Below are 19,194 nucleotides of genomic sequence, written 5' to 3'. Positions count from 1 at the left end.
ACCGCATGAGCAAATCAACACATCGAATTTGAAACTTGCGTGAATACGAATCGCTACATAGGTTTTTAAAAAGACGTAAATACGAATTACAATATCGGATTTTTAAATCTCGTAAATAAGAATCGCAATGTACAGTATTCAAATCGCATGAATAAGAATCGCAACACACAAATATGAAAAGCTATGTGTGATATTAAAATCGATTGAATAAGAATCGAGATATTAGCAGATTCCAGGTTTGGGACCTCTAAAAGGTTTGTCAGAAGCAGCGCCGTTTGAACTACGAAAATCGGATCTATCTGGAGGGTGGGTAAAAAATTCGGAAAATCTTATGTGCTGCGTGTAAAAGGGGAGAAAATAGGTAAAATCAGTAAAAATGAGAAAGGATGGAGCTATGTAGTTTAAATTTTCTGTTTTTCTTTGAAAATCGGTGAATTTTCTAAAAAAGCGGAATACTTATTAAAAAAATGAAATTTTTAGAAAATCTGAATTTTTGATAAAAAAGCTGAAATTTAAGAGATAAAAGTGAAAAAGCGGAAATCCGCTAAAAAGCGGAAAAATCTCATCCCTGTTAGAATTCAACCATTAAATGAGGTAGCTACCTTTCAAACATAATTCTAAACTAGGTAATAAGGCTTCTAATTATCTGACTTTTTCAAAATTTGATATTTTTGAGAACTGTTTGACCGATTTAATTCTAATTTTGTATTTTGCCATAAAAAATTACATTCTTTAAAATTATGTAAAAATTAGTAAAGCTTACAATTCAAAATAACTATTATTAAATAAAATAATAAATAATTATAAAAAAAAAAAATCATTTTTGCATGGAATTATCTTTGAATAAATGAATTTCATAATTGGGTGCAAAAATTTTTCAAATAACTTAAAAAGCTTTCGAGACATGACGAAATGTGAAAATTAATATTAAGGGGTTCAACCTTTTGAGCGCTCATCAAACCAAACAAGTGAAAATATATTTCATATATTGCGGTTACACCCTATATTTTGAGAGTCAGGGTGGAAAAAATGCATGTTCATTCAGAGAAAGTACACTTTTGTGTCTGCTTTCGTGACTCAAAATATCACTATTTAATTAGCATATTTAAGGTCAGCCTCTTAAACTATTAAGATTGATTCTAGTGCATGAAAATCCAATCGTTAAAACAAAAATTTTTTTGTCCATCTTTTTGCACACTGTACATCAAAACAAAGAAGTAATTTTGGAAATAAGTCATGACAGAAAAGTAGAGTTTGGTTTGTAAAAGTTTTAAATGTAGAATCTAACCATATGCATGTATCCATGTAACAGTAAAATTTGAAAGAGACATGTCTGATAAAGGTAATCAAATATACACAATAAAAACAAAATGATAAAAAAATCTTAATATTAAAGCAATAAATATACAAGAATTAGCTTTTTACCTATCAGGGCAGGTTAAAAATATCTCTGAAATCAACTTCATATCATTCAATTGCATGGCTACTCGCAGAGCTTCTGGATAACGTTTAAACTTCCTGTAAAGCTGTAAGGCACATTTCAAGAGATTTGTGTTTTCAGGCTCTGACACATAAGGCACACAGCTGAAAAATTTTTTTATTGCATTCAAGTTATTTATAAAACTTAAAACCTTAACATTGAACTTAAAAAATTTGTGAAAACTAAGTTGCCAATACACAATTTATGATGCACAAATGTTAATAAATCATATAAATTTACTTTGATCAAATGAGTGCATCCTATAAATTTAATTTTATTCCTGAGGAAAGCCTCTGTTTGCTCTGCTCACCAATACCAGTGGTTGCTTTTCATTCATCATTTTTTTAATAGAATTACATTTTTTTAATATTATATATTTTTTGTTAATGAAATATATAATTTTCATAATTTACAACAAAAGTTTCAAAAAAATGTGAATTAACTTTAGAATAAACTAAATGAATTGGAATTTTGAATAAAAACTTGCATTGCGCTCATAATAAAAATGCTCCTTTTAGCACATCAAATCTGTTTCTGTATTTCATTAGACTGTAAATATACACATACAGTATTTTAACTACAAGCTTAATAGTTAATCAAGTATATAACGAATATAATTTAGAGCTATTAATAAATTTTTCTTAAGCCATCATAATCCCTGTACACATCTTTGTAATTTCAAGTTTCTGAGTCATATAGTTTTTGGGCACAAAATTTAATGCAAAGTTGAACACCAAAGCCTGTCTTAATATAAAGATATTATCATCTATATTTAAATAATCACTCGTCTGATTTAACTGAAGCATGTGTAATATTCTTGATGGAACCCAATAGCAAAGTAAACAAAAAAATTAATAAAACTGTATAGTTAAAAGATGTACAGGAATTGTAATTGAAAGAAGCTGGAAATTGCTTATGTAGTATAAAAAGTAAACCAATGTTTACCTAGACAAGTATAAAGCAACTCTGGGAAAAGCGTCCTCATCAACATATTGTTCCAGCATATCAAGATGCTCTATTTCCATTGCAAGATCACAAGCATCTGCTTCTGCATTATGAGCCATGTGATAAGGTATAATTTGTCCAGCAAGATTTAAAAGTTGCTTTTGGTATGCAGTATCATCAGATTTGTTCCACTCTTGAGCAATTTCTCCAGACAAATGCCTGAAATAAAAATATGCAACATTTGATCATATTTCTTTTTAAAGACTACAAAAATGATATTTAAAACAATAAAATTGAGCAAGTTAAAAAGAGTTTTAAATGAAATATTTTAGGAAAAAAAAAAAACTTTTTTATGGTTTTGCACAAAAAAGTAAAAATAAATATTGAGTCAAACTTATAAAAGTTGACTTGATATAATCTCGGTTAATTTTTCAGATATTATGTACACTTCATATAAATTTCATCTTAAGAAGTGTCACAAGAATTTTGAATAAAACTTTTCAAAAAGTAGATAAAAATTTGCACACCTGCTTCATTCTTACACCCCCCAAAAAAATTTTCTTAATTCTTTACATAATGAAGAAATAAGAAAATTCTCATAATAAAACTTTAATCTGGTAACATATTTAAGTGCACCTTACTTATCCACTTTTATTGTCAAAAAAATAAACAAAACTTGCAAGAATGAATTCAACAACTTTTTTTAGCTAGGAATTTTAAGTAACGATGTATCAATAAATTTATAAGAATTCTTAATTTAAACATTTTAGATGCCATTAACTGGTCCTTAAATAAAAAAAATTCTAAAATAGTTCCTGCAAAATTTTATAATATTGGCAGAAAAAAATCATTTTCATTTTCAAAGTTCAAAAAAAAAAAAAAAAAAAAAAAAAAGGAGGAAAACTTACAGTATAGGTAAACTTAAAAGCATAACTAATAAATTTGTTTCCTTTAAAATTAAATATAATTGAAAAACACAAGAGAGGATCTTCTTTGGCACAACACAATATAAATAATTAGACTGAATATATAATGAAAAAAAAAATACAGTAGACACAATTTTAACAATTTATCCTCACCTTACATATTCATGACCCCAGGAGCCAATTTCTTCTTGAGATCCTAACAAACGATATTTTAAACATTCTCTTTGTTCACTCATAGTCATAGCTAATATCGATACAATATCAGCAACAAAGTTCTAAAATGAAAAAAAGGTATATGAGAAACTGTATAATTAGTAACTGCATAAGATATACGAGAACTAAATCACACAATTGAGAAAGCAAAGAAATGAATAAGTAAGCTATTACAAAGTAAGTAGTTTGAAGGAAAAAAAATGGTATTGAAATAAAGCAAAAAAAAAAAAATTCATAAGCTGAACAATATGTATTTTACAGTCTAGCTAGATAATTTTTTTATATTCACATTTTATATTATACATTATATTGTATTCTTGCAATAGCAAGTTATCAATCAAGAAAAGAATTCGGGTTAAATTTTAACAATTTTGTGACCAGTGTATGATGTTAATAATGAGAAAAAGAGCCAATGTTACACAAAAATTGTTTTCCTTACCCCAAACTAGTTGGTACTCATCGACCTAAAGCTATGTGAGATGGTCGCTAAGTAGCCATCAGGAATAGAACTCATGTACTTTCCCATGACAAACTTTAGTGGCAGAAAATATTATGAATTTAAATAACTTGAGGTGTAAGAAAAAAATGAAGAGTCTAGAACAATAAATCATTAACAGTATTAGAAATCTTTAATTAAGTGACTTCTCATTCTGTTAAGTTGATTTCAGGTTTACTGACAATAGATTATAAGAAGTAGATAATTATAACCCCATGTAAAATCATTTAATATTCCTAATCCAGTAATTAAAGCTTAGATTTCATTCTTCAGGTACTGGTATGTTTCTCAGAAAGAAAGAAAAATTCAGTATTTAAAATTGGAAGGAAAAAAAACATAACTCAAATAATTTTTTAGTAGGTAGTTTTTATAATATCCCCAAAATATTCTAGTTTCAATAGATAACTTTAAATACAACAATCTCATATTTATTACCTTAGCATCAATATCTGGGTATTTTTCATACAGCTGCTTTAACGTGTCATAATGAGGCCGTAGAAACTTCAAAGGCTTTGGAACTGAAGTCATAGATGTGGTGGATGCTCTAATTTTTGAGCGGAGTTGATTCAAAGTGGGAACATAAAGTTCTGTCTTATCTTCCTATTAACAAAAAGAGAAAAAAAATTTAAATTTATACATCATAACAAATATTTATTAAAATCATTGCATTTTTTAACTATAAATATTTATAGCAGTGACAAAGAATTCCAAAAAAAAATAATAAATAAATACTGTCACGGGATGCAAAGAGGGTCAGTTGTTAAAGAGTTAAAAAACAATGACACATAATCACATAGAGGTCATAACAAATGGTTATTTGGAAATAATGAAGCTTTTTAACCATAAATTCTTAAATATTAATGACAGTGACTAAGAATTAAAAAATTTACAACGTTAATTGTCTCTTTCTGTTATCATATAAATCCATAGAAAATCAATAGCTATTAGCTCGAAAATATAGTTACTGCCATTTAATTTAGATAAATGGTACATCAAAAAATAAAGGAATAAAAACCTGTATGAAAAAATAAATAAAATCTTATAAATAAATAAGAGTTGATAATGACTAGAACTTATTAAGTTAAAAAAATAATGATACCTTTACACTTAAAGTAGACTTATAACTCTCAAATCTGTGCTTTATGAGGAAAATCTTAAACTTACTTAACTTTATAATAAAAAAATTTTAAATTTCATAAATGCATACTCTCAAATATGTTATTTAAAATGTACTTATTTGCCTTATAGAGTACCTGAAAGTAATTTAGTTTAGCAACATAATTACAACTGTAAAAGGTCTAAATACATATCTAATATCCAAACAAACAAAATAAAGTACTACAAAGCTGCAAGTTGAAACTAAAAACATGAGAATAATCTCTATTCAATTTGACTTGCAAATAAACAAACATAATTTTGCAGAAGATCGTTGTTAGAGGGATTTAATTGATTCATATTCATATGTTTCACAACATGCTAGCAATTAATATAATTATTTAAAAAATTACATAATTAATGAAAATTTAATACAATTGGCAACCAATTATTATTTACAAATTGCAGGGTTGGGTTTTTGACGTCAAAAAGTGGTTTTTGACATGACAAGGGTATAATACTGGTTTAAACCGTCAAAAACCCGTCAAAAATGTCAAAAACTGAAGTTTGCCAAAAAAAATATATAAACTTCAAAACTACCAACAGTTGCCATGCATTATATTGAAATTTAATTATACTATAGGTAATCAGCAGGTTTTAAAATATTTTTTAATTAAAATTAAGGTAAAATAACAGATTTAAAATCTCAGAAATTTATATTCAAATGCATGTGCAGAAAAATTTTGTACAAAATTTTTTTAAATAATTATATTTTGAAAAAAAAAAAAATTTTTTTTGATACTTAAGAAAATTAAAAGTTTATTACTATGCATTTTTGACATATAAGGAACATATAACTAATATTTATAAGGAACTTACAAGTTATGTTGTATAAATACAAACTTGATACAAGTGTATGAAAAAAAAATTTAATGTTATACCGAATATCTTTATTATCCAGTATGTTAATTTGAATTTAAAAGTAGTTATATTTGGGAATAATGATAAATATAATTCATATTGTTTATTATATTTATTTATAATTATTACACTTATCATTTTAAAACAATTTTTACCTCTTAATTTTTTTCCTTCACTTGTATTAAGAATACAAATAATGCATATCTTGAAAGCAAGAAGTAATTATTCAACAGCTGAATATTTAGATATTCAACAAAACTATATAGTATTCAGCAAAATGAAATTCACAAGTATTTGGATAAACTAAATTTTCAGCATAGTAAATGAATAGGCTGAATATACTGTAAATCGACACTAACTACTCTGTGTATCTAACAGAAAGCACTTAAATTTGTATTGTCTTATGTTAAAAAGATTATTAAGAAGATTTAAAAGAATATTAAAAAGATTTTTCTTTAAAAGATGTCTAATGTACAAAACTGCTAATGGTTATCTTTAAAAATGTCTAATTTTTAGTATAATCTATACTATACACTAAATTTGGTTATAATTAAATTCCTAATAATATCACTGCAGATTTTCAATAACACATGAAAATGAATACATAATATTACAAAAGATGTGAGCTTTCAAAAGTACAAGATTTTGGTTACTATTCAAAATATAAGTGTTTCTTCAAAATTTTAAATTTATTTTTTCTAGAACATATTTAGAAACACTATCCTTTATAAGAAATATATAAATTTTATGTATTAATTAAATTTCACATATGAATATAGGTTTTTGACATTTTCGACATTTTTGACAGTGAGGTTTTTGACGTGACGGTTTAAACCATGGTTTAAACTGTCAAAAACTGTCACATGTCAAAAACCTGCCAACCCTGACAAATTGCAATAATTTTGCTTAATTAATTTATAATAATATTTCACAAAAAAAAATATATTTTCCATGTGTTGATTTGAATCAATGATTTTTTTTTTTTAAAAAAAAGAAAAATTATGAGATTTAAATTAGTGATAAAAATACAACCTCGATATTATTTGTAAGTTATATACAGATAAACACATGAAAATAACTTTTTAAAACTCAAAAAGTTTAATTAGAAATCAAACAAGATATAACTTCATGAACATAGCATTTTCTTATATACATTTAGAAGTACAAGTAATTAAGTTGAGAAACATTGTGACAACTGGTAATGTTATAACTAAAATATCTAAAAACTACTTACATTAAGAACTTGAATATATGTATTCAGTTCATCTTGTAATGCTTTATCTTCGTCAGACTATAAACAAAAATATAAATATTAGCTAAAATAAAAAAAAAACATTTCTTATACAACAGTGAAAGACAATCTTAAAACACGCTCTAAAGGCATATAATTTGAACATTCATAAAAATAATGAAAAAATAATAGCAGAAAATATGTCGTGATTGATGTAGCAGAGTTGGGTTTATTTTTTAAGAACACTTTTACACTAACTGCAATAATAAATATGGTATAATTCTTATCGAAATAATAAGGGATATTTCCACAGTACCTGTTTGCACCAACTGCCAAAGGGATCTTAAACTTGCAAATTTTTTAAAAAAGATATGTAGATCTGATTAAGTTGAAATAATTTGTTTCATAGTTTTATAGACATTTACTGGGATTGCGGCAAGCATTTTTATTTCAGTTTTAGAAACTGATAAAAAAATTTATGTTTACAAACTATTTGTTAATGATCAACCTATAAAGTATGTTAGTTTAAGCTTTCAATGAACTTTCTTCTAATATCATTAAAAACTGTCTTACTTATAGTTCAAACTAGTAGAGAAACATCTAAAGAACTGATCTACATAGAAATTTAAGAATAAATATCAAAATTGATTTCTGAGGTTCAAAATTGATTTCTTCACTTATTATGAATAGATTTCTGAGGTGGGTAAATTGGGTATATGGTTAAGCTTAGTTAAGTGTTGTATGATGATAACTTTTTATTTCTGTGTTAGCTCTTGTAAGTGTTTAATGCTTTATATTTTATAATGTAACGGCTAAAAAATTTTTACTTGTTTGATTATAGCCCTACATGGTAATTTTAATGCTGAAAATAAAGTTTCCTTTAAATTTCAGCTTTTAAAGAGAAGAATGATAGGTAAGAATAACAATATAACAGACATATTATACAATTAAAAAAAAATTTACCGAAATAGCATAATGGTACAACTTAATGAGCATATTTTTAAAGATTTAGTTGAGCTTTCATGGAAAACAATAACAATTTCCTTAAAGTGACTAAATTCAATATAAATGCATGCCTGCTATAAATAGCAAAAACATTTTAAATTACCAGTATAGATATTATTAGAAATTGTTTTTTTTAAATATAATCATGATACATTTATTTAAGAGCTTTTTTATTTCTAAAACAATATTTGCAAATGTTTTCTGGTAAAATATATAGTATCCTTAAAACAATACTCAATTTAGCCCAGGGGTTAAATGGGGATATTAAAACATGCTCTTTTGGATGCATTACGGTAAGAAAAGAATCTAACAAAATAGATAAATTATGGCTTATAATCTATATGAATCAAAAATGCATCAAAATTTTCACTAAAATTAATTTAATGGTTAAGTTTTAGAGCCTTCTTTTAAAAAGAAAAAAAAAACTCTGATTTTATACTTATTTTACCTCATTTGACCCTATTTTTACATTTAATTTCTTGTGTAATATAAGTGACAGGAGATTTCGTATTGGTATCTGTCCGTACCTAAAAAAATTTTAAAATTGCAAAAGAAAAAAAACTTTGAAGTTGCCCAGGGTTGGCCATCTAGGATTTTTTTTCTTTTCTTTTTTAGTTTCTCGAGGGTTACTGCCCAGAAATCACAAAACTTGATGATTATTTTGTGCAGTGGTTGGAAAAACTACATTATTTTTGTAGCTTACTGTAATTATTATGTTATGTTGTTAACTACATCACTATTTTTAAATGTAGTGACTTCAAACAACTTATCAAGTGCAGTAAGTACTCCACTATTTTAAGGAGAACTTTGCTGAACAACCTAATTTACACCCATGTTCAAAATGATTTTGTACTGGTTTGAGTGAATTGATTTGAAAATGATTTGAATTGGTTTACATTAAATATAAATAATTATTAAGAAATATTTATTCATGTTTATGATTCGAAAATATCTTCTTCGAATTTGCTCAGTTAACCTTTAACTTTTTATGCCTTTCTCGAGAATGTACGCTAGTTTAAGGCTGTACTTATCAAATACTTATAATTTTGTAATGTGTTTAATGCTTTTTTATTCCGTCCAAGAAATGAGTGCATAGAAAATATGTTACCCTTTCATTGAAATAACAAAGTTCCTCAAGTGCACATTCACGTGTGAAAGTATTACCAAAGATGCTAAATCATCAAATATTCATAATGGCAAGTTTAAATATTAGTCATACATCATTCTAAATAAGTTATTTATGTTAACACTCAACAGAAGCAAAAGGGGCATTTTTATTGTGTCTTGAGAAGATTTGTACCCGACAAATTCGAAAAATTAGTTGTGTTAGAGCCTTGGTTCTTTACGAAACTAACCTATAAGTAGTTGCCAGTTATAGTTATTACAAAACTATAAAACTAACAAGGCAGTTAGTTGCCGAAAATCCCGCTAAGCTACTGTTTTTTTGTATCACACTACACAACATTATAAACTACTTAAAAAAGTTGCAAATACAGTAGTTTCGATACGGAAATCCCCCAAATGTTTTTCAAATTAGCAACATAACAGGCATACAATGAATTAAATACCATTTCATTTCCTTTTTATTTAAAACGACAAAACACTTAAAGATAGCTTCTATCAAAAACTTTACTTCTTCTCTTGGTTAGTGGGATGAATCATATGCAAAAAAGAGTAAAACAAATTTTAAAATCAAATACAAGAGTACGAGATATGTTATAAAAAATTTTAATTGATCCGGTTAAAAACATTTTCACTGATGGTTCACAGATTTGAAAATCAATAAAAAAAAACTTTTATCTAACTTTAGACTAAGTTTTCTTATTAAACTAATATGGTTTCTTAGTAATTAAAGAAAATTTACTAAATCTGGCTCTTTCTCTTCTTCGATCTTCTTTTCCTTTTTTTCTTTAACATCCTTCGGATCTTCAACAGGTACCTTTACACGTTCCTTCATATTTACAAATAAAGATAGAAAACACAACTATTTAATAAATTTGTTAAAAATTTTTTAAATGGTTTCTTTAACTGTTTCAAAATATACTCCACTCGACCGACAGACAGTTTATATTTTACTACGCGAGTTTAGATGTCTCTTCATTTGGAATGACAAAGCAAAAGTCTGCACGCTCTGCAATAATAAATCACACAATAAAAAAACACTTCAACTTCCATGCAAGGCTTTAATCGGAAAAGAAGAGATATGAGCAGGCCTAATGAGGGTCTCTATCTTCATAGGAATTGGTAACTAATTTTAAACCATAGTTTCTACTACAGAATGGCAACAAGGAGATGATGGGCTTTTCGCATTGTGATTGGCTGTTGACTATCACTCATGGTTGCAAGAATTAGGGAAGTTATCGCGTTTATTGGAAGTTGTCGCTGGAAGTTGCGTTGGGAAGTTATCGCGTCACAGGTTGTGTTATTCCTACTAAATTTAACCCATGAACGGCATTTTCTGCGAGCCTAACTTCAAGCCACAAATAAACAAACGAAGGGTGGAATTCAACTGCAACATCGACTGTCTCGGGTGAAATCGTAACTTTCGCAATGCATGATGGGAAATCTCGTAAGTTTCAATTCAACTGAAACACTTACGTTGAAAACAGGGACTAATATAGGGGATCAGGACATTTAACTTTCCCCGGGGGGGTTCAGAAAAGCAACACGCTTTTGACAGACCGGTTTTACGCACAAAAAGTGGCGTTCGCGTCGTTCCAGTGATTATTTTCTAACATCCCCGCCGTACCTTAGCATTGCGCGTAATCGATGTTGATCATTAAAAAGCAATTTAATTTAAATTCTAAAATTTTTTCATTTCCGTAAACCAGTATATTATTTTGTATATTGTTTAAAGATGTCTATTCATTGCTCATAATTTATTTGTTAGTTTATTGAAGCTTTAAAAGCAGAGATCATTCAGATTACGAGCAATTATATACTATAGTTTCGGTTTTGTTTAGTTTCGGTTTACAGAACTTAGGTTAATTAAAATCGAAGGAAGGATATTTGCTTATTCAACCATAGTTATTAGTTTGGAGAGTCTGGTTCTATTATAACTGAAGTATAGATGCTTATATTAGCTTTTTTTTATATTTAAAAATATGATTTAACAGAACGAGTTCAAAACTAAAATCCTTTGAATTTTATAAGTTTACTATTATTGTTTTAAAATCGTTAGAATTAAAAATGCACATTAATGACATATTTTTTTTTAACAAAATATAAGCCATAATTAATTTTGTTAAATTTTCGTAATCGTAAATTTGTTAAATTTTCCGATGAGAATCAAAAATAATTATTTGTAGCATTTATTATGAATTCGATTGTACTATCTATTAATTTCCGATCCTTATTAATGCCTTTGCACAAATAATTATTCAAATTATTATTATAATATATATGTGTGTGTGTGTGTGTGTGCGTGCGTGCGTGTGTGTGTGTGTGTGTATTTAATTGCCCACAATCAAATGCTCTTCATTTTGTTTTGATTTAACAAGGAATAAAGATTGAATAACTCATAATTTATGTAAATATTTAAACATTGCTGCCTTCATGAATGCTTTTTTAATAAAACAATCATATTTTGCGTTACGCGTAAATGGAAACCACGAAAAGATCATTCAGATTGCTTGACGCTTAAGGAGTTCCAGCGAAATGCTCAGTAATCGTAATGAATATTTTTATATAATAAATCATTTTTTTAGCGTCTTTGACAGACGGTCAATTATTTCGGTGAATATAGCGAGATGCTCTTCATATTTTTTGTAATTTTAAACTCATTCCAAAAATCAAAGTAACGTGCAATTTAAATATTAGAGTAAAATAATGTTTATAAAAGCTTTTGTGGTAACCTATATATTATTTAAAATTAAATTAAAATTTAGACAAATCAAATGTGGCGTTAAATGCAAAGGAAAACCACGAAAAGTCTTCTAGATAACTGAACAATAATGACAATACAGCTGTATGTTCATTATCGCAATGAATTATTCTTTTAACCATTAATTTTTTTATCATTCTTGACAGACAATTTGTCATCTTAGTGGATGTTGTGAAATACTTTTCTTATATTTTTAACTTTTAACACGATTCAGAAATCAAAGTAACTTGCAATTTAAATATCAGAGAAAAATCATGTTTATAAAAGCTTTTGTAGTAACCTATATATTATTTAAAATTAAATTAAAATTTAGTCAAATCAAATGTGGCGTTAAATGCAAAGGAAAACCACGAAAAAGTCTTCTAGATAACTGAACAATAATAACAATACAGCTGTATGTTCATTATCGCAATGAATTATTTTTTTAACCATTAATTTTTTTATCATTCTTGACAGACAATTTGTCATCTTAGTGGATGTTGTGAAATACTTTTCTTATATTTTTAACTTTTAACACGATTCAGAAATCAAAGTAACTTGCAATTTAAATATCAGAGAAAAATCATGTTTATAAAAGCTTTTGTAGTAACCTATATATTATTTAAAATTAAATTAAAATTTAGACAAATCAAATGTGGCGTTAAATGCAAAGGAAAACCACGAAAAAGTCTTTTAGATAACTGAACAATAATAACAATACAGCTGTATGTTCATTATCGCAATGAATTATTTTTTTAACTATTAATTTTTTTATCATTCTTGACAGACAATTTGTCATCTTAGTGGATGTAGTGAAATACTTTTCTTATATATTTAACTTTTAACACGATTCAGAAATCAAAGTAACTTTCAATTTAAATATCAGAGAAAAATCATGTTTATAAAAGCTTTTGTAGTAACCTATATATTATTTAAAATTTAGACAAATCAAAAGTTGCGTTAAATGCAAAGGAAAACCACGAAAAAGTCTTTTAGATAACTGAACAATAATAACAATACAGCTGTATGTTCATTATCGCAATGAATTATTTTTTTAACTATTAATTTTTTTATCATTCTTGACAGACAATTTGTCATCTTAGTGGATGTTGTGAAATACTTTTCTTATATTTTTAACTTTTAACACGATTCAGAAATCAAAGTAACTTGCAATTTAAATATCAGAGAAAAATCATGTTTATAAAAGCTTTTGTAGTAACCTATATATTATTTAAAATTAAATTAAAATTTAGTCAAATCAAATGTGGCGTTAAATGCAAAGGAAAACCACGAAAAAGTCTTTTAGATAACTGAACAATAATAACAATACAGCTGTATGTTCATTATCGCAATGAATTATTTTTTTAACCATTAATTTTTTTATCATTCTTGACAGACAATTTGTCATCTTAGTGGATGTTGTGAAATACTTTTCTTATATTTTTAACTTTTAACACGATTCAGAAATCAAAGTAACTTGCAATTTAAATATCAGAGAAAAATCATGTTTATAAAAGCTTTTGTAGTAACCTATATATTATTTAAAATTAAATTAAAATTTAGACAAATCAAATGTGGCGTTAAATGCAAAGGAAAACCACGAAAAAGTCTTCTAGATAACTGAACAATAATAACAATACAGCTGTATGTTCATTATCGCAATGAATTATTTTTTAACCATTAATTTTTTTATCATTCTTGACAGACAATTTGTCATCTTAGTGGATGTTGTGAAATACTTTTCTTATATTTTTAACTTTTAACACGACCCAGAAATCAAAGTAACTTGCAATTTAAATATCAGAGAAAAATCATGTTTATAAAAGCTTTTGTAGTAAATGAAATGAAAAAATTTGAAATTTTGAATGAAAATAATTAGAATTTCCATTACACATAAATGAAAACCAAGAAAACGCTTTATTAGCAAACTAATTGTACGCTAACAGGCTAGCTTGGAATGTTTACTAAAATGCTCTTTATTTTATTTATTTTTCGTAAGTACATAAATTGTGTGTTTTATTTCATTTCAAATATTTGAATTTCAGAATGATATAGAGAATTAATTTTAAGAACATACTAGTTTTCTTTTTTTTTTTTTAATTTTAAAATTTAAAAATTATAAATCTTTAAAAAAATCTGAAAAAAAAATTTCATAAAATTTGCGAATTTCAGATTTTTCTGGCAAAGAAACTAAATGTTATCAATTATTATTAATCATTACAACTTATATAAATCAAATAAAAAAAGAACAAATTATGTACAGCTGCAATAAACAAAAACCGCAGTTCACTAGAGGGCGTGGATATAGAGTACAAACTGGTTACTAGACCAGTGTTGTCAACGTTCACCGTGACGTCCGTTTGGTCGAGTGATTGATCTTTCTGCCTTTATATCTATGGTTGAAAATGACAAATCGGTCTTAAGACGGGTGGTTCGACTGACTTAAGACGCTCTAATCCAATATGGCGTTTGTGTTGTTTTGTTATGATGATCCGTTGGTGATCATGAAACAAAACTTACTTGTTAATTCTTAAATATTATTGATTTAATCCTTCTCATTAATCAGTCTGCACTTGTTATTAGTAATAATGTCTGCAAAATTTGTTTTAAAAAGATAAATAAGTACGAACCTAACACCTTATTTTTACTCTGATTCCTGTAAACAAAAAAGTATGTTTAATTTTATTTTTCCTGAACTGAAGTAAAACGTAAGAGTTCTATTGTTTAATGTGTGCATATTAAACTCTTTTGTATGTAAATTTTATTTGACTATTTTTTATATCTTCATCAAAGTTGTTTGCTGTATGTTTTGAACTAAAACTATTATCGAATATAAATTTTTCTTAAAAGTACACGTTTCATACGTAAGTAATTTATTTGGTTACAAAGCGAGTAATCTTACGAAATTTAGTTAAAATTGTATCGATACACATTATGTTATCTTTATTATTGTACAGTTATAAATTATGCTTATTTTTTATTGATATGCTTACGAATAATCTATTTGAGTTCTTAGGTTTATAAAATTTTAAACCCTTTAATGATTCTTGGTTTATAATAATTGTTATTCATTTTAATTGTTAATAACTTTTAACTCTTTATCTTTTTAGATTTAACTGTTGCTAACATTTAATACTACAAAATGCACTAAATTTTTACCTTTTGAACTAGGAATAACTTTTTTCATTGTTTTTTTTAAACTATTTATTTTTGTAGAAAAGTTGCTTTTGTATAAAGATATATTTAATGAAATCCTATCATAAAACATGTTTAACAATTTTAGAAATACAATTACTGATTTTTTAATCTTATATGTTCATTAAAAATATGGGATTATTTCTGTATCATGATTTGTCATGCCAACTACAATTGCTCAGGTCCCAAATAGCTTTTAAACTTGCAAATTTTTGTAAGAAAAAAAAACGAGTAGATGTTTGCCCGGGGGTGGCTATGAGTTATTCTTTTTGTGATGTTTTTGTTTCTTGTAGGCCGCTGCCCAGAAATTGCTGAGACTTGGCAATAAATTACGATCCGAAAATCTCCCAATAAATATTGGCTGTGTGAACTTATTTTATTACAGACATAACTGCTGTTTATGGATGTAAACTTTACAGAAATTAGGAAGTGAAATGCTTACAAGCTTGGTAATTTATGCTTTTGTGATGGTGTAATAAAAAATTGCCATACACTCTAGCAGAAATTTGTTGGCTTGTTTTAAAACATCCAGGAGTGATTGAAGATCAGGATACAATTATTACCTGTTTCTGAAGTTGAATAGACTGTCTTTTATTGTTAGGTAAGAGTGCTTATAATTGATTCAAACAATTATTTAATTAAATCCCAATTAATAAAAACTAATTGCAGATTTGTAATTAGTTTTTATTAGTTAGGATTTATAGGTCTCTTTCTTGGGTTATATTAAATGAATACTATTTAGTTGATGACTTGTTTTATATGTGTATCAAAAATTTTAAAAATACTGTGATCAAATTTTAAATTGCCTTATCACATTCAGTATGCAAAATATATGTATTGTATTCTCTGTTACGAAGAGCATACTAATTTCCATAAATAAGTGCTGTTATGTATGAGCACTTGAAACAAATCTTGGATAATATACCAAAGGCGTTTTTCAACAAATATTTTTTTATACAGATTTCATTATTTATGTTACCTATTGGTAAAATTATAAAATAAAAATAATCTTAATAATTTTTTAATGGTGAATTTTAACTCTAATGCTGAACTCTTAATGTTGAATAATAACACAAAATTTTTAAAAACGAAAAACAACGTTAATATTCTAAACTCAAAATCATGGAAAAATTTTATGAGCACTTTCAAGCACATTTACTGTTTCATGGTATTTAATTTAAAAGATGAGACTTGAAAATTTTTAACAGAATTATTTCCATATTTTGATAGCTATTCCTCTTTGATTTTACTTGAATAAATTTGGGTTAAGAAATTAGCTCTTGTAATTCTGTTGCTAAATGTTTTGTTTTTTCTTTTAAAAAATGACAAGTGGAGAAAACCCTAATTAATATTTAAAATTACTATTAGTATTAATATTTGTAATAAAAATTTCACTAATTGAGAAAAAATTTAAAGTTATATTATGTAAATAAGATTCAGAAGTAGTCTATCCTTTTCTGTTAGGTACTTGTTAATAGTAAATTGAAATTTATAATTTTTAAAATTTTTCAGTTCTTGCAGATTAGCATAAAGTAGTTATCAAATATGGTTTTTAAGTCAGTTTGTTTAGATACATAAAATAACTTGTATATAGCACTTAGGCTATCGAAATACATTTTTCTCACAAAAAAGATCAATAATATTTAACCGATTTTTAAATCTATTGAGTACTGACCTACTGATTCAAAGTCTATCATAATATGATTAAATCTAAGTTTGACTAACTTCAAAATATCTGTTAAATGCAGTTTTATTCTAAACCAAAAATCAAGTTTAGAAAATAACATAAATTAAGTCAGAGTTAATTAGTTAGAAATTTTACTTTTCTGAATAATGATTAGTAGTATTGAATTATAGTCTTTTTCAATTTTATATCAATATAGTCTTTTTCAATTTTATATTTATTTTCATAGTTATTTTCAATTATTTTTAATTTATTATCTAAAAAGTTAAAGTGGTCTAAAGTTTGTTTTTTATTTAAAAAGAAGCAAGAAGCACTGATAGCAACTTTAGAAATAAACTATAATATGGATTTTACTTAATTAAATTCCAGCTTTTTTGTTCAATTTATAATGGTATTCATTTGAGAATAAAGTGCTTTGAATCATGTTAAAAGATAAGTTTTTTTCTTCCAAAAATTATTCCCCTTGAAGTGCATTTCTGCTAAAAGAGGGACAGGTTAACTTAATGTGATAGAAATCGATATATAAAAGGCACAAGATAAATTAAAGCATACTGATAAGCTTATACTCATGAATGTCATTCTTAAGAGTAAGAATTTGTTCAAATAAACAATTTCACACTCAACTAACATATATCTCATATTTACTTTTGGCTAATGTAGGATTCAGTGTTACGATTTAATCTCATTAAAAGTATCATACAACAATGCATTTATTAAAATATTAATAGTCATTAGCTTCATTGTTTTTCTTTTTTAAAGTGATTAACAACAATTAATTCAAAAGTACACTCAACAACAAACAGCACCGCATAGATAATTAAATTATTATTTGTAATTGAGTTGTTTAAAAATATTGTTTTTATACATATAAAATGTGCTATGAGAAATTATTATTCTCATGTCTAGCAAAATAGTTAAATATTTTATAAAGCCTTTCTACCTTAGAATAAGCATCAGTAATTTTTGAAGTTAATATTAATATTGATAATTATTTGAAATATGTTACTTTTCATTTATAAGACTATGCATTAACCAATAGGAAACTAAAAATTAATTCAATACACAAAATAAAGGTTCTTTTTAATTTATTTTATAAATAAATGTTTTTTCTTTCTCTTTTACTACCATCATTAAATTTATTTATTAAAATTTTTAAACACCTTAGAACTAAAACTATTAATAATAAAAATAACAATTGTTATTAGATATGTGTATGATTTTATTTAAATCTTAATTGTTTTTCTTTCGTTGGATCACATTGAAAATTTCTGCAATCACTATTGTTTTCGTAAACATTTTTCGAATTTATATTTTTATTTTCAAATAAATTTAAAACATCAACGATTAATAAACGGAAACTAATAATGGAGCTTTTAAAGAAGCTTTATTACGCGATATGCGATATATGCTTGTAGCTTTCTTTCCTTGTTTATTCACTGTGCAAAAGAATCTGATTGGACAAAAATATTTTTGACGTCACTGCTGATGGAAGAAACAGGTAACAAAATCCCCGTCTTAAGCCAGGGTACATTTAAGATACGACGCAAGTGTTTCACTTGAATAGCTATTTAAGACGATAGGCGTAACTTCCCGAACTTAAGACCGTCGCATACGTCGAGTGGCGTGTCTTAAGACTGTTTCAGTTGAATCCCAGCCGAAGTGTTTGATAGTTTAAATAGCTGCTCATCAGATTTTATTGCATTATAAAGAAAAGTAATTGATATTCTATTTTTGATTAATAATTGATTTATGTGGATAGTGGCATAGAATTTAGCATTGCGTCATGGTAAATGTTATTCCTACTAAATGGAAGTAGTTGTGTTTTTTTTATATTATACCCAATTCAGTGGCGTACGCAGAATTTTTTCAAGGGGGGTGTTCATAATTTTCTGAAACTACTAAAAGAAATTTGGTCTGTAATAAATCACTATTCCCTTATGAAAATTTAAGGTATATTTAAGGTTGATTTGAGGTATATTTGAGGTGTATTTAAGGTTGCAGAGAAAACAGCAAAAAAAATTATACCTCGTAAAGGTTGTAATTAAGGTGTACGAGGTTGATTTATATATACTTCAGCTTGTTTTGAGGTTGTTTAAAATTCAGTTCAAATCAACCAGACTGATAAGGTGATTTTTAAGGTA

General features: G+C 26.3%; 1 protein-coding gene across 1 annotated transcript in view; it reads right to left on the bottom strand.

Moving 5' to 3' along the window:
* Nucleotides 1-10,829, bottom strand: part of Rpn1 (regulatory particle non-ATPase 1) — a 45,319-nt gene extending 34,490 nt beyond the window's left edge. Inside the window, exons 1-6 of the mRNA XM_087159961.1 lie at nucleotides 10,177-10,829; nucleotides 7,311-7,367; nucleotides 4,496-4,660; nucleotides 3,505-3,626; nucleotides 2,426-2,644; nucleotides 1,426-1,584 (exon numbers count right to left, since the gene is read on the bottom strand). Of these exons, the coding sequence (XP_087016087.1) occupies nucleotides 1,426-1,584; nucleotides 2,426-2,644; nucleotides 3,505-3,626; nucleotides 4,496-4,660; nucleotides 7,311-7,367; nucleotides 10,177-10,269 (815 nt within the window). The 5' untranslated portion in view covers nucleotides 10,270-10,829. The remainder of the gene's footprint in view (nucleotides 1-1,425; nucleotides 1,585-2,425; nucleotides 2,645-3,504; nucleotides 3,627-4,495; nucleotides 4,661-7,310; nucleotides 7,368-10,176) is intronic.
* Between the last annotated feature and the right edge of the window lie 8,365 nt (nucleotides 10,830-19,194).

This window comes from Parasteatoda tepidariorum, chromosome 3, assembly GCF_982258835.1.
Source record: "Parasteatoda tepidariorum strain Cologne lab strain chromosome 3, Ptep-v5.0, whole genome shotgun sequence".
Lineage (NCBI taxonomy): Eukaryota > Metazoa > Arthropoda > Arachnida > Araneae > Theridiidae > Parasteatoda > Parasteatoda tepidariorum.
The sequence above is the reverse complement of the archived record's forward strand: the minus strand, read 5'-3'. Positions and strand labels throughout refer to the sequence as shown.